This window comes from Scomber japonicus, chromosome 8 (genome assembly GCF_027409825.1).
Source record: "Scomber japonicus isolate fScoJap1 chromosome 8, fScoJap1.pri, whole genome shotgun sequence".
Classification (NCBI taxonomy): domain Eukaryota; kingdom Metazoa; phylum Chordata; class Actinopteri; order Scombriformes; family Scombridae; genus Scomber; species Scomber japonicus.
Window position 1 is genome coordinate 15573495 of NC_070585.1, and position 22814 is coordinate 15596308.

Here is a 22814-nt window from a genome sequence, read left to right on the forward strand (position 1 = left end):
ACCATGATGTAGACAAAAGTGAAGATGATTTGAAATCTGAAAGGCGCTGCCCCAAGATATGTGTAGATGATCAAGAGCTGCAGTATGGCTGTAACATTATCTCACCTAAAATCCCAAATCTATTTATAATTTAATCTGATGAGAAATGAGAGATTGGAGGTAATCTGTGATCAGATTGTAATTCTTCTGGATGAATAATATGGTATTACAATTAATTAGGTAGCACCTTCCCAAATACACAAATATGAATTAATTGATATTAAAACATTTTGTTTTGGCCCATAGCATTACGGGTTTTAGTTTTAAATGACAAAGATAGTGTTAATGCATGTTGAAGTGCGTGTGTTTCAGGTATTAATTCACTTCAGTCCTACATAAAACTTGGGAGATATATATTCAGGAACACTAACAGTAACAACTGTGGCCTCTTGTCTCACATGCCAAACAGATTTGTGTCTCTGCAGTTTTTCTCTTCGACATACAAAAGACTCAGTGGCATTTTAGCTTCTGCTCAGTCGAGTTTCTCCTGTGAACCAGTTGGTACGGTGGGAAAGAATTTATATGCTTGGACGAGCTTTTTGCTGTGTGACGACATGCTGAATGGGTGGTGCCTGCAAGTAATGTTATCTGTTTTTTTTACATGGAGGCAGAAGAACAAATGCAAATAACCATATACTGTAGTAGGGTGTTAGTTTTAATGCACCATTAAAAGTCAGAATTTCTACAGTATAAACATAAAAAAAAAGTTTACATGGATTCACAAATATTATACAAGTATTCATAATGTTTCTCAATAATAACAATAAACTACAAGAAAAATACAAAACAAAAAGTGCCACAGTACAACAAATAAATGACATGCTTCACATGAAAATGTGAACATAAATACAAAACTGAACATAATATAAAACATAACATAACATAAAAAACAAGGTAACATTAGATCTACTTTATAGTTATAATAATAAATGAAAAAATAAAATATTTACATAAAGTGTAAAATAAATACATAAAGTGCATAAAATCAAAATACAACATTTATTTAGAGAGCTGGCTTCACTGACATCTAAAAGGTAGTGTGTAATTGATAAAGGCTGTCGCTGGGAATAAACTAGCAGCAGATGACCACAGTGGTCTCAAAGGCAAATAGTTAACAATGGTCTTGGTCCATTAAGGGCATTGTATACAAGCAGGAAGCCAGTGCAGAGCAACTAAAACTGGACTAATGTGTTCTCTCCTCTTTGCTCTGGTCAATAGCTGAGCTGCAGAGTTTTGAATGAACAGAAGTCTCGTTTTTTGTGTTGTTTTTTTTTCAGGATGCTACTCAAAAGTGGTTAGGGTTAACCCTAACCCTAACCCTAATCCAGTAATCAGGTCAGCTTGAAATTAAGGCATGAATACAATTTTTTAGCGCTTTTTGATTTATAAATGGCACTTAAGCTATGTTTATAAAGGTGGGAAAATGATGTTTTCATCACCTTGGTAATGTCACTAATAACTCCAAGACTTACCAAGGCACCCCGAAAACAGATGTCATGTTTCTCAGACGTATGATCTCCAAGACCGACGTAAAACTTTTTGATATATATTTTGAACCAGGTTAACACGCGGTCAGTTAGACCAAGTCGATTGATCGAGACATCATGGTCAATCATATCAAAGACTACACTAAGGTCTAGGAGGATACGAATTGAGACCTTACTGTCATCAGAGTTTAGTCTGAGGTTACTAATTATTTTAATAAGAGCAGTTTCAGTACTAACTACTACTGCTGTTCTAAACCTGATTGATATTCCTTCAGGATATTGTGTTCTTTAAGAAAGGAGTTCATTTGCCCTGAAACTATCTTTTCAAGTATCTTATTCATTAATGGAAGGTATTGGCCTAGAGTTGGTCAATGCACAACCATCTAGGCAGGTTTTTTTTAGTGAGGATTTAACAACAGCTGTTTTGAAGGCATCTGAGAAGATGCCTGAGTGGCAGTGATGTATTTATAATCTTCAGGACATGACCTGAAACCATACCTGAAACACTGTTGGACGCCCATTTAAAACTACTTTAGGTACAGGGTCAATGCATGAGGTGGAGGAGCTACATTCAGTGACAGGCTTGCAAAGCTAAGTTAATACAGGTTCATTTTCCCACAGTTACATCATTTTTTACAGGATTTGTGTGTTTACATCAGCAGCAATACTGGCCCTAATGGAAGTTATTTTGTTATTGAAGAACAATGCAAGCTCTTCACATTCTGATGCAGAGAACTGCAAGGGGGTAATGCTGAGTGGCTGGTCAATAGCAGAGAATAATGTTCAAGAGCTTCCATTGTTCTCTGTAATCATCTTGGAGAAGTAATCTCTTTGTTAGAGACAGACAGCAGCACAGTGAACACATTTCACAGTGAACTGTGAGACTACTTTTCCTCCATTTTCTATCAGCCGCCCAACAGATTCTCCTGATCTCATTAAAAATGGTATTGTTTAACCATGAGGAGATTCGACCTCTTTTTAACCTTTAGCAGAGTAGCAGTATTTAAAGCAGATGATGAGGTATTGCTGACATTTTCAGCTGTGTCATTTAAAGAGCAGTTATCACTGCATGGCTCATATGATCTCACTTTACTTCACCATCTAGGAAACTCATTTGAACTTTGAAATTCCCTTTCAGTCTTTGTTAAGGTGTGGTCGGCATCAAAAACACAGTGATGGTCAGAAAGAAGTAATTCAATACCTATCAATATCAGTGTTTAGCCCTGTTGTTATTACTATTATCTAGGGTGTTGGCATGCTGATGAGTGGCTTCTTTACATGTTGGGTAAGTTCAAAATATAATTCACAAGCTCCCCAACTTTGGAATTAATGCTTTTAATTCATATGAATGTTAAGGTCTCCATTCAGAATTGAGCTGCCATATCTGGTGATGCCGAATGAGATCAGATCTGAGCAGTACTGTAGAAATAGTGATGAATGTATTGGTGGCTGATGTAATGTAATGATGAGCACTGACAATTCTGCCTTGAGCTCAAGTAAGTTTAAGTTATTGAAATGATGTACATTCACCCATATGTTATTAGTTACAAACTGTGTAGAGAAAATGGCTGTATTCCCCTCCTCTTTTCCTGTTTTGTCTGACTGATTGATTGAAAATGATATAAGATTAGTTGGTGCTTCAACAGAAGACTAACTTATTTACACAACACTCAAACTATGACATGCATCCGAATACATTAAACACACATTTAAAATTAAAACATATACTACAAATACTCCCTAAAGCTCCCAAAACAGGGAAAGTGCACATGGAAGAGTGACTCATGGATTCATGTTCAAAAACGGCACATTTCAGCTGTAGTCAGTTAATCGCTTATGTGATTATGTAAAAGTGTAAAAAGAACCCCATTATGGACACAGTGACGTTAACTGAGTGCAGTGCAGGGGTGTAAAAGTGTTAGTACTGCTCTCCAGTGGATACATGCAGGACGAAAAAGGCAACTAGTGCGTGTCTTTTTTTCTTTTTCTTTTTTTTTGGAAGGTGTCAAATGATCACTCCCTTTAAAACCTTTGGTTATGTGTGAGACTTGCCTGAGATAATGAACATGTTTCTGAAATAGCTACAGTATATATCAGTGCCAGTAACATCTACAGCTCAGCATTCATAATTCACACATATACGCATATAACATTATCCACCAACATACCGCTCCTGATCCAGTGAAATACCAGTCTAGGGATCAGCATGTGCCAGTCAACAACTGGTGGCATACCATCAGTCACTTTTCAATATCGGCATCACTCTTTGAACGTGTGATCCTGGGATATAAATCTCACCGTCTGCTCCTCCCACCGGGCGACCTGCATCTGTAAAACAAGAAAAAAATGGGACTATGTTCATCACTTACCCAATTCAGATTTGCAATATGTTGAAACACACATTAGTCAATGCATGAGGAGTTGACATGTCTTTTTGTAGCATTATGAGTTTACAAATTACAAATTGGCATATACCCATCAAAATGAAGGCCTTCACAGGAAGTTGAGTTTGCTTGAGGTATAAACTGTGTCTGTGTCTGTGTCTGAGGTAAAGGTCATCCCCTTGATTTCAAACTGTGGCTCAATATCCGAGTAGCTGGGTAAAGATGGAGCGCTGGGCCCTGCTGGCACCACAACCTGGAGAGAAAAAGACAGTCATGTCACTGCGTATCAGAAAATCATCAGCAAGCTCTAATTTAAATGCATATCCGACTGAATCAAGTGCAGATAGCGGTTGTGGTTGGTGCAACATGAAGAAACGCTGATGTTGCAAAATACCATAAATTATATTTTTATTCATCAAGTGTGCATGCTCAGACTAACATGTACATCAGGTCATACCTCAGAATAAGGAGGTGGCACGATGTCAGTAGACGTGTGTACCTGCAGAGTGATATAACAGTTTAATGGTGGAGTGGCAAGAGAAAGAACAAACAAAAAAGTAGGAGAGGAGAATTTCTCTCTTTGCAATGCAACACACACTAACCAGCGGCCTAGTTGGAGTATAAGGAGGCTGAGCGGGGCTTTGTGTCCCAGAGCGGTGACTTGATTCATCTGACCTTGGTCTAACAGGCTGACGGTCATCCTGCAATTTCAATTAAACACATATGCGGTCAAGAGAAACAATGGGAATACATTGTAAATAACATATCAGTGATTTTTAACCTCACTGCATGGTAGTAAGTCTACTAACAAAAAATATCAAGAAACTGTATGGCAGCACATGTCACCTCAGGTGGGGATTCAGCAGCACCTTCAGTCTCAGAATTGCCCTCTTTTGAAGAGGTGTCCCCACAGCAGCAGGCCTTCACGCAAGAGCAGAGAAACACCATAGAGAAGAAACCAATAGAAATACCAAGTCTAGTTCCAATACGAGGTGGTAGCTCTGAAACGATGAGTCGATTAAGTGATTAGTCAGTGGGGCAGAAAATGTATCACCAACAATATATAATTTGCAAAAAATTCTGAAATGTTCCTCGATTTGTATCATTGTAAACTGAATACATGAAAAAAAAAGAAAGATGTCATTTTAAGATTTTGGAACTTGCAGTGGTCATTTCTCATTATTTCCTAACAATTTATAGACTTACTGACCAAATGATTGAACGTTTTAACAAGTGAGGAAACTATATAACCCTTCTGAAAACTTGAACCCATTTTTGAACCCAAGCAACAAGCAAAAGAAGGTTTTTCTCATACCAAGATGATAATGAAAAAACACATCTGATACTGATTAGTAAGCACACTTACCCTCCATTTCCAGTGTCACCACCAAGGCCAGGTTGTTATTCTGATCTCTGACCTCATACTTCCCGCGGCATGACATTTCGAGGCTATCAACATAAATCCCACATGGCTCTTTCAGCTGAAACCCAACACAATTGCCTCCATCTATGCCCTTGCTCTGCAACCTGCCTTGACGAACTATCTGAGTCTTCCCTTCCCAAGGGTCCCTTTCTGGGAGGAAGTTAATGTTGCAGGAGCGTGGTGTCAGCTTAAAGCTGATGTGTAGGTGGTCTCCAGGTTTGCGTTCATAGGACTTTTTATTTTCTGGAAGAGAGGGAGCAAAAGACAGATGATATTAAAGTCACTCTCTACCTAAAATCTGTATCAAACATGGGTCTTGACTGGGGTGCAAGTTTCTACTTTTGTTTCTCCCCTGGTATGGCATCTTAAAGAAACTGTTTGACATTTTGGGCGTTTTAAGAGTACTGATATAACTCTTATATGATGATGATAATAAGTATGAGGCTCACACCAGCAAATGCACTTACAATGTGAGTGATGGTGGCCAAAATCCACAATTATGTATTACAAATTTTATCTGAGGCTAACCTCACACTTCAGCTGTCTGATATAGTCAAATCAAGTAGATATCTTTCAGTGTTCCAGTCTTGTTGATGCCTTTTTTCATTACTATACTTACACTGCGACTCAACATAGAACCGAAAACACAAGGAGGGAATTTGAATATCCCCTTATCACATATGCCTAACTCAGACTGCTGAAGCCTCATATAAAGGTTCAAACAAACTTTTAAATGCATTTTCATTCAAAACAAGGAATGTGGATAATATGAAAAGACAGAATGATAACAGCAAGGAAAACCTATTTCAGTGTTCATATGGGTACCTGACTGTTGTTTTAAGATGGACTTTTAAACCAAAAAAACAAGAAAAGAGTGACAGCCACACTGTCAGCAAAGGAAATTAAATAACATAGGCCTAAGAAGAATCCTCACCTATTACCTCAAGGGTTGTAGTACGCAGCACTTTCTTATTGTCGGTTCTTACTAAGTAGGAGCCACTGTCTTTCTGGGTTAAATTAGTCAGCTGATACAAGGCTTTCACCCGAAAGGTACTAGCTAAGATCCTCTCCTCAGGATCTGTGAATTCCATGCCAGGATCTCCGTCTTTCCACAGAACTCTCCTATATGAGTTATCCTTAGGGATGAACTCTACTGACTGAATGTCACGGCCCAATATCCACCTGTACGTCGTCCCGTAATGTCTGACAACATGATCATCATCTGTGAGGCCTAGAGAGGAAAAAGAAACAAACACACACTTGAGTACAAACCTGATGAATATATGTTGAACAGGATGGACACCTGCCAGCATTCCTAGGCTTCCTTTGAGTCTTAAAATGTATGAGTATTAGTGCTTCAGTATTTCCAATTTGTACTACTTTATACTCCACTGTATTTCAGAGGGAAACTTTTTTTACTTTTTCAATTCAATATTTTATACATAAAGCATATACTCACTTCATAAATATGGATTGTTACACTTTAAACTATTCAACAGTATGTTCTTCCTTGACAACATTACATGCTGCTAATATTCAAATGCATATACACATATTAATATAACACTCTGAAATTGGACCATTTTACATGAGAACTTTTTTTTTTTTACTTTTGATAGTTTAAGTACACTTTGCTGACAGCACTTTTACTTATGTAAGGCTTTGAATGCAGGATTTTTACTTGTAATTTTTTTTGTGGTATTGATATTTTTAGAGAGTAAAAGATCTCAGTATTTCTTCCACTACTATTTTTTTTTCCAGATCTGATATCGGATAGTAAGATGTACTTAATACTGCGATATTAAAAGCTTCTAAGTTAGTGTTAGTGCAATTCTCGAAATCTGAATACGATCAGGGTGACTGGAAATAAATCGTGTAGCCTACTCGCAGCAGCCCCATGGCACATCAGGAGCAGGTAACATTACTGTAAGGCTATATAGGCTAGGCCCACTGTGGTTCTGATTTGTTTTCAGGGGTAAAACTCTTCTTTTTTCCCCCCACATATCACCACTGCAGATACTATAAATGACTCCTGACTGGGTACCACAGCCATAGGCTAATGTTACTACAGATCCTTACAATCAGTCATACACTCAGAACAAAAGGATACACAAACAGTCTTGAAGGTGAATTAATAATGTAATATATCCACTCTCACCCAAACAGAGACAGGAACTAAGCAGCAGCAACACTATCATCATCTGCCGAAGTTCAAAATGCAAATCCAGAGTCCAATATCACATTAATCTTCGACCAATTAAGCGCACGATACGATTATAATTGATCAATATTATACAGACACATCCACAGGGTAGGCCTTTTATTGTAAGCTCTCGGTACCGGTTGTATAAGGCAATGATCTGGGTCTGTTGGGAACGGGTTTGTGTTGGCCCACCCATCAGGGCGTTTCCATTGCAGTAACCTGTTTATGGTGCGTTCAAGTACTGTGGGATGTGACAGTGTAAGTATGCCGCTGCTCAAGGAATGACAATTACGGTTTTTTCCCCATTAGTCCGCTTTTGTGAAATAGCTCATCATACGAAATGGATTGAAACATACATTTATGATACTATATCATACATTTTCTTCATAACAATATCGCCACTATGAGTAGCACATTTTGATTGAAATGATTCATCGGATGCATTATCATGGAGACTTTCATGCCTCCCTCAAGGTGAAATGTTATTACCTCCCTTAAAGAGCCGCTACAGACGTGTGTTAAGAAATAGTTATGTGTGTCTACGATGTTTTTTCCACATTTAAATCATTAAAGTCACATTTAGTCTTTCTTCGTCATTGAAATGTGAGAATCTATGAATATTTAATATAACTGCTAGGTGCACGCCAGGAGCTGCATGCCACTGACAGATGTCTGTGGTTCAAATCTGACAGCAGCCGTGGTTGCATGTCACCTTATCTGTCTTACTTCATTTCCTGTCGTACTCTCCCTATCTGATAACCAGACCAAAATAAATGAATAGATTTTTAAAAAGTATTAAAGTTTCCACACCACATGATTGACTCCCACATTGTCACAAATCTTACACTTGCCACTGTCAGCAGATGGATGTGAAAAGGGGCTTCTGCTGTCAAACTCTGCATCATTCTGCACAATGATGCGAAATCATCCAACTGAATGGAAAAGAGGAAAAACACATTTTTGAGAGGAAGGCAACTTTAACTTTTCATATAGCATCTTTAGATGAATGAGTCTATTGTCATACCTTCCAAAATGTTGTAGCTGTCACATGGTGGACAGTGACACATGCACAGTCACATGATTCAAAGACTGTAGTCATGATTAAGTTGATGCTACATAACTTTGGTGGATACTTTGGTCAAGAGGGAGCCGTACTTTTTTTTTTACACATCCACTGGGAGCAATGTGGGGTTTAGCATCTTGCAGGAAGTGCCAGGAATCAAGCCACCAGTTGATAAGATTGATGAACAACTGTCTCTAACAAGAGAAAACATTCATTATATTTGATTTATAGCTTGTTATGTCTATGTTGTAATTCTACAACGTTGGGCCAGAGTGGTAGTCAAAATAGCCTGTGTTCCTTACACATTACATAAGGACACAGCACTTCTCACATGTTGACTAATTGAAAAAAATTGTAGTAGAAATTTAAAGTGTTAGATCATTCATTGTCACTACGTTCTAAATTTGCCTTTTTTTTTTTTTTTTTACTTAGTTTAGCTTAGACTATAATTGTAAACACATGACCAAATTGTTTGTGGTATTTCAAACGCCATCATCTATAGCAGTATTTGAAACTCCCTGTATCTTTGTAGTTTTTTTACTTCTAAATGATCCTGAGCTCAAGTAGCACCTAGCATTAGGAGAAAGAAAAACAGGCTCTAAATGTTCTGGATTTTTTGAGGGGGAGGCCTGTTGCATTGTTCAGGGACAGGTGCGAATGGTCTTGAATATGAACCTGTAAGTGCTCTGTGGGGATGCATATGTTCCTTTTAGTATGATAAGTAGAGAGCATAATACTATCACTGCAAGTCAACATAGACTGGGACTGAGACAACTTTCATTCAACCCACATTGAAAGTGAACATGGCTAAGAAGTGGCAAAAAGAAAAAGTTTTGTAAACACAATTTTTCCCAGTATTTTTTATTAATAACTGCTTATTCATAAAACTATGAATGTTGTGTTATTATTACTGATGATATACAGTGTTATGGTGTTAAGTAAGCAATCAACCCTGCAAATGAATGCTTATATGTTCTGTATATCTGTTCAGAAAAAGTGAGTACATATACAGAAATTCTGCTCTCAACTAGGCCTAACCCTAAAAACTTACTAAAATGTAAAAAATTTGAAAACTGTTTCATTTCTACAACAGAGGCCTCATAAAACAATACATGAGGTCAAACATTTTTGCTCATATTTTTCTATATCTTGGTAGCAAACAAAAAAGAACACATCATTTCTCAAAAATCCACAGACACATTATGAACCTGAAGAACCTTTGAAACAATATTAAAATATTAGATATAGATAAGTAAAGTGAGCAACCATGACTTCAATTGCTGAGTGTAATGTGTTGTTCCCCATGAGTGTTTAATCCGTTTCAATCCTTACTCATAATCTCTCCTGGCTTTGATATCGTAGGCAGCAGGAAAATTCCTAAATCAAATAATATTTGTACATTATACATTCTAAATAAAAACCTATATTTATGGCACATTCATTTGTATATTCTATATTATAAAAACACTCTGATGAAGTGGTTACGGTAGTGGTATCAGACTCCACTGCAGCCTTACAACCAATTTAAGATATCATGAGTTCATTGATAAAACACTATAAATGATTTGTGCACTCTACACTGTAAGCCGCCCACTAAAGGTTTAAAATCCCCCCCAAAAAACCCAAAGCTAATAATAGTTTGCAGGCCACACATTTGTTAGATTACACTGCATGTATGCATTTACATGAAAAGAAAGACAATATCATACATCCTGAGAATATGATGACACATTTGGTCATGTGTCAAAGATTAAAATGGCTATTATGTCAGCTTATCCAAAGCACCGTGCTGACTTCAACTCCACAACATTTGAACATTTAACGTGCATCCTACATCCTACCTACAGGAAATTGAGTTTATCTGAGTTGTAGACATCACAATAAGCTGAGTCTGAGCTGAGGGGAGGAGCAGAGGGAAAGGTTGTTCCTTTAAACTCAAACGTTGGCCCAGAGTCTGAGGACAGAAAATCAGAGCCAATTGATTGAGCTGGAGCTGCTCCCTGTCCTCCTGGAACTGCAACCTGGAGAGAGCAGCAAACCAAACATAGTGTGTGTTAATGAAACAGCTTTAAGTAAGTTTAATGAGTTAAATGAGTCATAATAAGGACTTTCTTTTGCTTTTAAGATTATTTGATTTTTCATTTTTGCCTGAAGACTTCTGATGCTCCTTGATTTCATGTATTTTTGGGGAATTTTGTGTGTGTTTGTACCTCAGGCTGAGTTGGGCTCACATGGATATCCACTGGGTTGTACACCTGTATCGTAAAATAATGAATGAATGTCATACAATACTGGAAAAATGAAGTTTACAATCTTTAGAATGAAAAAGAGAAGAAGTACAGAAACATAAAAGTTCAACTGAAAATAATATTTAATCCTTCTTTGCTGTCAAAATGTTTTGTAAATATATTGTTTACAATTTTGTATCATGTCAACAATGAAAAAAGGTCTAAAAAAATAAGAGAAATGCTCCTTTTTGTCACAGCTGGCTGGGGGCATGTTGGACGCTTGTTTGATTGACATTAAGTAGCAGGGTACCAGTGTTACACCTCATTGAATGGAAACAAACTGCTGTAGCTACAAGTCCAGACTCTCTCTCTCTCTCTCTCTCTCTCTCTCTCTCTCTCTCTCTCTCTCTCTCTCTCTCTCTCTCTCTCTCTCTCTCTCTCTCTCTCTCTCTCTCTCTCTCTCTCTCTCTCTCTCTCTCTCTCTCTCTCTCTCTCTCTCTCTCTCTCTAAGAGGGGAAGTAAAACTGTTAACACAGGGGAAGACTAGACTTTCAAAATAAAACAGGAAGTGTACAACACAACATCAAATACAGAGTCTGACAGTCACAGCTGGGTTTGTTGCGCCAAGCTTTCTGCCCTGAAATAGTGTCATGTTTGTGCCTGAAACTCTCTTTTTTGGGGGGGGGGGGCTTTTTTGCCTTTAATGTAGATAGTTAGAGAGACAGGAAATGGGAGGCAGAGAGGGGAATGACATGTAGGATAGGACAGCTCGGCACAGGATTATAACCAGGGTCGCCTGCAGTGAGGATGGGGTTAGTGTGCGTGTGCTCTACCCACTGAGCTATACACCACCACCATTGTGCCTGAAACTCTGTTGCCAGTTTGCCTGCCGTCTGTTAACCTCCCAGTCCACGCCTGCTAGCCAGCTTGACCTTCCTGGATTCCCTCTGCAACATCTAAGCCTCTAGCCAGCCATACCCCATCCTCTGCATGACCGAAACCCCTTTTCCCCCACAATAAATCTGTGGTTTGCAATGAACTTTTGCCTCTCGTGGTCTGCATTTGGGTCCTAAAGCCAAAGTTGACAGACAGTGTGTCACCAGTAGAGATTTTGAGTCAGAAGCAGAAATGGACAATTAGGTCAATCTGCGGACTTGCAGCATCTACATGACACACCCACTTGTTGATGCTGTTTTAGGCAATGAGGAGTGGGATGATTAGGCTTATTGATGTTTTGTGTTACATGCCGTTATGGTGATAACATCAGGGGTATATGTCGTGTAGGTCTACAAAACTGTTGGTAGATACTTCTCAAACTGGATAAGATTCCAACAATGAGCCTTACTGACCATGTCTCCAAGTGGCCAAGTGAAATATGATGATATTCATGTGACGATAGGAAAACATCTTTCCTTTCATGCTCTATTGCAATTAATTATTTTGTTTGCAAACCAAATCACATTTTTTGGAGCAATATTTTTTGTCACAGAACACACACATGACAAGTGATTTAGAGAGCAGCTATGAATGCTGCAGTAGATGATAAAAAGGCCCTTTAAAAGAATTGGATACAAATAAATCACACGTACCAGGGGCCCAGGGGAAGTAGTTGGTACTTGGTTTCCCAGAGTACTAATAGGTTGGTAAGAGTAAGCTGGAGCAGGTGGTGCAGCAGAGTAACTTGGGCAATCAGGTTGATTTGTGCCCTGCAATTGGAACAAGGATATTTAAGTAAAAATAGCAACAAATATTGTACACAGTTTGAATGGGTACTTACGTGATAATACACAGCAGGTGCTTCTGCAGTTTGAGGAGTGGACCCCCTTTTAGCAGAGCTCTTTTTACAACAGCACTTCTTACAGCAGCAGCAGCAGCAGACAATCACAAGTATAATGCCAGCGATTATAGCAACATATTCGTACGCAGGAATATATTCTGTGAGAGATCGATCTGTGGAGGTTTATGGTAATGATCAGTAACAGTTTGTTCATACAGTTTTCCCCCTGTAAGAAAAATAAAATATTGTTACTCACCATCCTCTAGATCCAAATGCACAACAAGGGCCAGGTTGCCGTCGTTGTCTCTGAACTCAAAGACGCCAGAGTCTGTGTTTTCCACAGGATCAATCGTGAGGCCATTAGGCTCCTCCTGAATTCTCCCTTCAAATTTCCCACTTTCTGAAAAAAGGTCTGTTTCTAAAGGATCGCCAGCTTCCATCACAGTTACCTTTGTTTTGGTCCCTTTAGGACTGAAGGTTACGTCCCATGGGGTAAAATCATTGGGATATGAGATGTGGAGCCTGTCCTTCTTCACATCATCACCAGTATAGTGACGTGTGTACTCTGTGTGTGATAAAGAATATATTGTTTTAGAATATTTAATCAGATACATAGTGGTCTAAAAGGCTCACATTTTCTACCATTACCTTTTACTGTAAGCTTTATTCTAGATATTAAAGTGTTGTCTTTTTTCCTGATATTGTAGAAGCCGTTGTCTGGCTGAACGAGTTTAGTAATCTTCCAGCTATCGCCCTGCACAAGTACCCTGCTTCCTTTACGGGTCTGAGGGTTTGTGCGATTCCACAGGACATATGGCTTGTCCCTTCTTCTGAGGATGGAAATGAACTCCAGTAATTCAGCCTCTCTAGGAATATGACCGGAATACATAGAATTGTAAGACCTTTCCACTTCTTCAGCACAATCTAAAAAACACATGGGGAAAAAACAGGATTGGGTTATTCTCTTAAAGACCACTATTTTTTTCTGATGTAAAAATATAGGATTGTGTAATGTTCTCACCTAAAATATTCACTCTGACGATATTAAACAGTCTGTCGTCATCATTATATGAGATTGAATAAGTCCCTTCATCTCTTTCTGTCACATCTCTCAAAGTAAGTGAGATGACAGAAACCTTCAGGCGTGGGTCCTTCACCTTAATCAGCAGACAACACAGGCATACTCAAAATATACAGATATATGTTTAAGACTGTCCTGATTTCAACAGGAGTCACATATTTGACATGTTTTAGATCCTGCCTGGCTTGGATACCACAGAAATATTGCTTGAAGTTATTGCACCACAATCCGCTCACCTGTCCATTTTCCATCAGTAGCCTCCGGGGTTCCCCTGTACTCGGAGTGAAATACATCCGTCCATTGAAAAAAGGTGGTGCATAAATAGATGATAAGCTTAAATAGCTCCCATAGCACAGTTCTTCATGTTCAACATCAAAGTAACCTTCAATCAGAAAAAAGTAAAGAAGGGATACTGTTGATGGGATGAATATTAAAGTAAGACAATAAACATCAGATATATCTGATCAGATTATATATATAATATACTTAGCTGTCTACCCAAAGCAACATCATAGTTATAACTATGATGTTGCTTTGGGTTAAACTAATGTAGAAGATCAGTTAATGCCATAAAGATGACAAAATGCTGCAATAAGTGTACAGCAGATCTGATTCAAAGCAGATGTGGTGGGAATCTATTTTGTTGTCACATGATCAGAAAAAAACCACAGAAGCAACATAAACAGGATCTTAAAGTATTGTTACAAAAAATAAAAAGCTACACACTATAGCACAGCAGAGTCAGTGGTTACAGAGCTAAGAAGCGTTTGGCAGACTTTTAAATTTGATTTTCAATGTGCTGAAGGAAGGACAGCTTTCCACTGAGTTGTGGCTCTCTATTACTCTGTTTAGCATCTTCAGGTTAGGCTAACCCATTGTTACTAACTTTCCCTTTTTCCAGCTGCAGCATATATTTACTGACACACTGCACTGTACAGGTTGACAACTTACTGCTAAACCTTTCCTCTGTTATAACCTTTTATATTTATATGTTTATTCTCTAATGAAACGCGTTATGGTCAAAAGCACTAAAGTAAGTCTATAGATGGTACGGAAAGTGTTGACCTCCCGTTTCCTGTTGGATTTGATTTGATTTAAGATGTTAATCACAATTATTCATAGTTAACTCAGCAGAAAGCAAACACGCAATGCAGCTGCTGTATAACAGGTCATATGTGATACATGCATGCAAGCTTGAGCCACTGAATGTTAACATGATCCACGGCATGTTTGGACACACACCAAATAAAAACATAGAATACTTTAAAAAAACAACAACAACAACGACAACAACAAACCATTTGATGCTAAATATAGTTAAATCCACATATTTCAGTTGCAGTATTTATTCTGTGTAAACGATCTACTCACCCAAGCCGAAACAGTGTGGGAGTATAGATAGTGCAAAGATTCTCAGAAACATGATCTACTTATAACCCAATAATAGTAAACTGTTTTTACTAAGTCTCAGTGGACAAAAGTGAACATCGAGCTCAAGATCTGAAAAACACTATAAACAAAAGTTCTCTTCCGCTATATCTCTGAAACAGACGAATGGGCGGAGCTTTACGCCCTCTTTATGTCACAACCGGTCACAACTGCACCAAATGTGCGCGAACCACCAAAGTATTGCTGAAATACACAAAATTATATTTAGGCTAGTCATTCCATTTTTCTGCCCTTGTGTTGTGTAATACGTGACCATTTGACATTTTTAGACCACTAGGCTTAATAAAACAATCCAACCCCACCAACATGTCTATGTCTTCATGTTTGTGCTTGTCTGTTGTGCGTACATATTGCCAACATCTCACTTACTGTCCTGCTGCAGGTAAAGGACCCACGGTTCGAATGGACCAGAGATAAGATGCTAGTCCTGAATGAAGTGACTCTACAACAGAGGCCTCATAAAACAATACATGAGGTCAAACATTTTTGCTCATTTTTTTCTATATCTGGGTAGCAAACAAAAAAGAACACATCATTTCTCAAGAAAAACAGGCTCTGAATGTTCTGGATTTTTTGAGGGGGAGGCCTGTTGCATTGTTCAGGGACAGGTGCGAATGGTCTTGAATGTGAACCTGTAAGTGCTCTGTGGGGATGCATATGTTCCTTTTAGTATGGTAAGTAGAGAGCATAATGCTATCACTGCAAGTCAACATAGACTGGGACTGAGACAACTTTCATTCAACCCACATTGAAAGTGAACATGGCTAAGAAGTGGCAAAAAGAAAAAGTTTTGTAAACACAATTTTTTCCAGTATTTTTATTAATAACTGCTTATTCATAAAACTATGAATGTTGTGTTATTATTACTGATGATATATAGTGTTATGGTGTTAAGTAAGCAATCAACCCTGCAAATGAATGCTTATATGTTCTGTATATCTGTTCAGAAAAAGTGAGTACATATACAGAAATTCTGCTCCCAACTAGGCCTAACCCTAAAAACTTACAAAAATGTAAAAAATTTGAAAACTGTTTCATTTCTACAACAGAGGCCTCATAAAACAATACATGAGAGGTCAAAAAAGTTTGCTCATTTTTTTCTATATCTTGGTAGCAAACAAAAAAGAACACATCATTTCTCAAAAATCCACAGACACATTATGAACCTGAAGAACCTTTGAAACAATATTAAAATATTAGATATAGATAAGTAAAGTGAGCAACCATGACTTAAATTGCTGAGTGTAATGTGTTGTTCCCCATGAGTGTTTAATCCGTTTCAATCCTTACTCATAATCTCTCCTGGCTTTGATATCGTAGGCAGCAGGAAAATTCCAAAATCAAATAATATTTGTACATTATACATTCTAAATAAAAACCTATATTTATGGCACATTCATTTATATATTCTATATTATAAAAACACTCTGATGAAGTGGTTACGGTAGTGGTATCAGACTCCACTGCAGCCTTACAACCAATTTAAGATATCATGAGTTCATTGATAAAACACTATAAATGATTTGTGCACTCTACACTGTAAGCCGCCCACTAAAGGTTTAAAATCCCCCCCAAAAAACCCAAAGCTAATAATAGTTTGCAGGCCACACATTTGTTAGACTACACTGCATGTATGCATTTACATGAAAAGAAAGACAATATCATACATCCTGAGAATATGATGACACATTTGGTCATGTATCAAGGATTAAAATGGCTATTATGTCAGCTTATCCAAAGCACCATGCTGACTTCAACTCCACAACACTTGAACATTTAACGTGCATCCTACATCCTACCTACAGGAAATTGAGTTTATCTGAGTTGTAGACATCACAATTAGCTGAGTCTGAGCTGAGGGGAGGAGCAGAGGGAAAGGTTGTTCCTTTAAACTCAAACGTTGGCCCAGAGTCTGAGGACAGAAAATCAGAGCCAATTGATTGAGCTGGAGCTGCTCCCTGCCCTCCTGGAACTGCAACCTGGAGAGAGCAGCAAACCAAAAATGGTGTGTGTTAATGAAACAGCTTTAAGTAAGTTTAATGAGTTAAATGAGTTATAATAAGGACTTTCTTTTGCTTTTAAGATTATTTCATTTTTCAGTTTTGCCTGAAGACTTCTAATGCTCCTTGATTTCATGTATTTTTGGGGAATTTTGTGTGTGTTTGTACCTCAGGCTGAGTTGGGCTCACATGGATATCCACTGGGTTGTACACCTGTATCGTAAAATAATGAATGAATGTCATACAATACTGGAAAAATGAAGTTTACAATCTTTAGAATGAAAAAGAGAAGAAGTACAGAAACATAAAAGTTCAACTGAAAATAACATTTAATCCTTCTTTGCTGTCAAAATGTTTTGTGAATATATTGTTTACAATTTTGTATCATGTCAACAATGAAAAAAGGTCTAAAGAAATAAGAGAAATGCTCCTTTTTGTCACAGCTGGCTGGGGGCATGTTGGAGGCTTGTTTGATTGACATTAAGTAGCAGGGTACCGATGTTACACCTCATTGAATGGAGACAAACTGCTGTAGCTACAAGTCCAGACAGTGTCACAGTCCAGCCTTTCTCTCTCTCTCTCTCTCTCTCTCTCTCTCTCTCTCTCTCTCTCTCTCTCTCTCAAAGAGGGGAAGTAAAACTGTTAACACAGGGGAAGACTAGACTTTCAAAATAAAACAGGAAGTGTACAACACAACATCAAATACAGAGTCTGACAGTCACAGCTGGGTTTGTTGCGCCAAGCTTTCTGCCCTGAAATAGTGTCATGTTTGTGCCTGAAACTCTCTTTTTTGGGGGGGGGCTTTTTTGCCTTTAATGTAGATAGTTAGAGAGACAGGAAATGGGAGGCAGAGAGGGGAATGACATGTAGGATAGGACAGCTCGGCACAGGATTATAACCAGGATCGCCTGCAGTGAGGATGGGGGGCGTGTGCTCTACCCACTGAGCTAAACACCACCACCATTGTGCCTGAAACTCTGTTCCTAGTTTGCCTGCCGTCTATTAACCTCCCAGTCCACGCCTGCCAGCCAGCTTGACCTTCCTGGATTCCCTCTGCAACATCTAAGCCTCTAGCCAGCCATACCCCATCCTCTGTATGACCAAAACCCCTTTTCGCCCTCAATAAATCTGTGGTTTGCAATGAACTTTTGCCTCTCGTGGTCTGCATTTGGGTCCTAAAGCCAAAGTTGACAGACAGTGTGTCACCAGTAGAGATTTTGAGTCAGAAGCAGAAATGGACAATTAGGTCAATCTGCGGACTTGCAGCATCTACATGACACACCCACTTGTTGATGCTGTTTTAGGCAATGAGGAGTGGGATGATTAGGCTTATTGATGTTTTGTGTTACATGCCGTTATGGTGATAACATCAGGGGTATATGTCGTGTAGGTCTACAAAACTGTTGGTAGACACTTCTCAAACTGGATAAGATTCCAACAATGAGCCTTACTGACCATTTCTCCAAGTGGCCAAGTGAAATATGATGATATTCATGTGACGATAGGAAAACATCTTTCCTTTCATGCTCTATTGCAATTAATTATTTTGTTTGCAAACCAAATCACATTTTTTGGAGCAATATTTTTTGTCACAGAACACACACATGACAAGTGATTTAGAGAGCAGGTATGAATGCTGCAGTAGATGATAAAAAGGCCCTTTAAAAGAATTGGATACAAATAAATCACACGTACCAGGGGCCCAGGGGAAGTAGTTGGTTCTTGGTTTCCCAGAGTACTAATAGGTTGGTAAGAGTAAGCTGGAGTAGGTGGTGCAGCAGAGTAACTTGGGCAATCAGGTTGATTTGTGCCCTGCAATTGGAACAAGGATATTTAAGTAAAAATAGCAACAAATATTGTACACAGTTTGAATGGGTACTTACATGATAATACACAGCAGGTGCTGCTGCAGTTTGAGGAGTGGACCCCCTTTTAGCAGAGCTCTTTTTACAACAGCACTTCTTACAGCAGCAGCAGCAGCAGACAATCACAAGTATAATGCCAGCGATTATAGCAACATATTCGTACGCAGGAATAGATACTGTGAGAGAGAGATCAGAGATGTTGGAGGTTTATGGTAATGATCAGTAACAGTTTGTTCATACAGTTTTCCCCCTGTAAGAAAAATAAAATGTTGTTACTCACCATCCTCTAGATTCACCTCCACAACAAGGCCCAGTTTGCCGTCGTCATATTTGAACTCAAAGACGCCAGAGTCTGTGTTTTTCACAGGATCAATCTTGAGGCCATTAGGCACCTCCTGAATTCTCCCATCAAAATACACAGTTCCAAAATAGTCTGTATCTAAAGGCAGATGGCCAGCTTCCATCACAGTTACCTTTGTTCTGTCTATCCCTTTAGGATAGAAGGTTACGTCCCATGGGGTAAAACCATCGGGATATGAGATGTGGAGCCCGTCCTTCTTCACATCATCACCATTATAGTAAAGTATGTACTCTGTGTGTGATAAAGAATATATTGTTTTAGAATATTTAATCAGATACATAGTGGTCTAATAGTGCTCACATTTTCTACCATTACCTTTTACTGTAAGCTTTATTCTAGATATTAAAGTGTTGTCTTTTTTCCTGATATTGTAGAAGCCGCTGTCTGACTCAACGAGTTTAGTAATCTTCCAGCTATCGCCCTGCACAAGTACCCTGCTTCCTTTACGGGTCCGAGGGTTTGTGCGATTCCACAGGACATGTGGCTTGTCCCTTATTCTGGGGATGGAAATGAACTCCAGTAATTCAGCCTCTCTAGGAATATGACCGGAATACATAGAATACAAAGACCTTTCCACTTCTTCAGCACAATCTAAAAAACACATGGGGAAAAAACAGGATTGGGTTATTCTCTTAAAGACCACTATTTTTTTCTGATGTAAAAATAAAGGATTGTGTAATGTTCTCACCTAAAATATTCACTCTGACGATAACAAACAGTCTGTCGTCATCATCATATGAGATTGAATAAGTCCCTTCATCTCTTTCTGTCACATCTCTCAAAGTAAGTGGGATGGAAGCAAACTCCAGGCGTGGGTCCTTCACCTTAATCAGCATACAACACAGGCATACTCAAAATATACAGATATATGTTTAAGACTGTCCTGATTTCAACAGGAGTCACATATTTGACATGTTTTAGATCCTGCCTGGCTTGGATACCACAGAAATATTGCTTGAAGTTATTGCACCACAATCCACTCACCTGTCCATTTTCCATCAGTAGCCTCCGGGGTTCCCCTGTACTCGGAGTGAAATACATCTGTCCTTTGAAATAAGTTGGTGAATAAATAGATGATAAGCGTAAATGTCTCCCATAGCACAGTTCTTGATGTTCAACATCAGAGTAACCTTCAATCAGAAAAAAGTAAAGAAGGGATACTGTTGATGGGATGAATATTAAAGTAAGACAATAAACATCAGATATATCTGATCAGATTATATATATAATGTACTTAGCTGTCTACCCAAAGCAACATCATAGTTATAACTATGATGTTGCTTTGGGTTAAACTAATGTAGAAGATCAGTTAATGCCATAAAGATGACAAAATGCTGCAATAAGTGTACAGCAGATCTGATTCAAAGCAGATGTGGTGGGAATCTATTTTGTTGTCACATGATCAGAAAAAAAACACAGAAGCAACATAAACAGGATCTTAAAGTATTGTTACAAAAAATAAAAGCTACACACTATAGCACAGCAGAGTCAGTGGTTACAGAGCTAAGAAGCTTTTGGCAGACTTTTAAATTTGATTTTCAATGTGCTGAAGGAAGGACAGCTTTCCACTGAGTTGTGGCTCTCTATTACTCTGTTTAGCATCTACAGGTTAGGCTAACCCATTGTTACTAACTTTACCTTTTTCCAGCTGCAGCTACTGACACACTGCACTGTACAGGTTGACAACTTACTGCTAAACCTTTCCTCTGCTATAACCTTTTATATTTATATTTTTATTCTCTAATGAAACACGTTATGGTCAAAAGCACTAAAGTAAGTCTATAGATGGTACGGAAAGTGTTGACCTCCCGTTTCCTGTTGGATTTGATTTGATTTAAGATGTTAATCACAATTATTCATAGTTAACTCAGCAGAAAGCAAACACGCACTGCAGCTGCTGTATAACAGGTCATATGTGATACATGCATGCAAGCTTGAGCCACTGAATGTTAACATGATCCACGGCATGTTTGGACACACACCAAATAAAAACATAGAATACTTTAAAAAACAACAACAACAACGACAACAACAAACCATTTGATGCTAAATATAGTTAAATCCACATATTTCCGTTGCAGTATTTATTCTGTGTAAACGATCGACTCACCAAAGCCGAAACAGTGTAGGAGTATAGATAGTGCAAAGATTCTCAGAAACATGATCTACTTATAACCCAATAATAGTAAACTGTTTTTACTAAGTCTCAGTGGACAAAAGTGAACATCGAGCTCAAGATCTGAAAAACACTATAAACAAAAGTTCTCTTCCGCTATATCTCTGAAACAGACGAATGGGCGGAGCTTTACGCCCTCTTTATGTCACAACCGGTCACAACTGCACCAAATGTGCGCGAACCACCAAAGTATTGCTGAAATACATAAAATATATTTAGGCTAGTCATTCCATTTTTCTGCCCTTGTGTTGTGTAATACTTGATCATTTCACATTTTTAGACCACTAGGCTTAATAAAACAATCCAAGATGGCAACAGTAAAATCACTCTTTGGTTGAACGGTCATAACCTGTAATGATTAGGCATGCTTTCAATGTCACCCGCTACACTAAGGAATCCCTTAACCGGCCCCTCTTTCTTCCTGTCCTTCACGCTCATCTCATTTTTACCCCCGTCCGACACCCTGAATCCCCTCTGGGCCCTTTCGACCCTAATCCCCGCCCCCCCCCGACTTCAATGCACGATGGGGAATTTGCAATCAGAGATGGGGATGGCAACCTGGTGTCCTCCGCATCCTGGTTGCATGTGATTGGTGAGTGACAGTAGGTAACCCATAACCCCTATGATATGTTAATGACATTGTTATATTTGTATTTATCAATGTTTTTTTCATCATGCATTTCACCCATGTTCCTGCTGTTTAAAAATGTAGCCTAACTATAGCCTATTATTAGCCGATACATTTTTAAACATCTTAATAAAGCAGTTAGCCTTGCATGGCACCAGTTTTATTTATGTAACAGGGGCAGTTTTATATAGGCTAATATGTGCAGTAAACAATATACATAAAATATATACAATATAAATTAAAAGATTAATTTAAATAAAATTGGGACGCACGCATGGACGTAGTAGTAGGCTATACAAAGATAAGTCCTTATGTGTTTCCCACATCAGTCATGTTGGTGAGGGTTGTGTGTGCAGTTCACAGATATTCAATTTTAAAATAGGTCAACTTTTCACTTGCTTGTCAGGCTGACTGATGGCTCCTTTTGTTTCTGCTGCGTTTCAGTGGACTTACTAATATTTTGGAAACATTCATTCAGTGTCAGCAGTGTTAAAGGTCAGTTTGCTCACTCTCTGCAGGAAACAAAAGACCATTTATTTTCTTTTAGCTATAATCGAACATATAATCTATCTATTTGTTTTCGTAAATCCCTGACTACATTTTAAATTTAATCTTGGCGCACACAAAGGGTGGCCCACTTTGCAATTGTA

At 38.4% G+C, this 22814-nt stretch overlaps 1 protein-coding gene across 3 annotated transcripts; it reads right to left on the reverse strand.

Moving 5' to 3' along the window:
* Window positions 1-10393: 10393 nt before the first annotated feature.
* Window positions 10394-21654, reverse strand: LOC128363195 (uncharacterized). Of its 3 annotated transcripts, XM_053324135.1 has the most exons (10): window positions 21471-21654; window positions 20426-20490; window positions 13922-14002; window positions 13626-13761; window positions 13253-13528; window positions 12861-13169; window positions 12605-12777; window positions 12417-12533; window positions 10810-10854; window positions 10394-10620 (listed from the first exon to the last, which is right to left on the reverse strand). In XM_053324135.1, the coding sequence occupies exons 1-10, from the start codon at window positions 21520-21522 to the stop codon at window positions 10441-10443; spliced, it is 1434 nt and encodes a 477-aa protein (XP_053180110.1). In that variant the 5' UTR covers window positions 21523-21654; the 3' UTR covers window positions 10394-10440. The 3 variants fall into 3 exon arrangements, with proteins under 3 accessions (XP_053180110.1, XP_053180111.1, XP_053180112.1); XM_053324136.1 differs by lacking the exons at window positions 10394-10620; window positions 10810-10854; window positions 12417-12533; ... (3 more) ...; window positions 13626-13761; window positions 13922-14002 and adding exons at window positions 16026-17113; window positions 17303-17347; window positions 18830-18946; ... (2 more) ...; window positions 19676-19951; window positions 20049-20184 and having other exon boundaries at window positions 20345-20490; XM_053324137.1 differs by lacking the exons at window positions 10394-10620; window positions 10810-10854; window positions 12417-12533; ... (3 more) ...; window positions 13626-13761; window positions 13922-14002 and adding exons at window positions 16026-17113; window positions 18830-18946; window positions 19018-19175; ... (1 more) ...; window positions 19676-19951; window positions 20049-20184 and having other exon boundaries at window positions 20345-20490.
* Between the last annotated feature and the right edge of the window lie 1160 nt (window positions 21655-22814).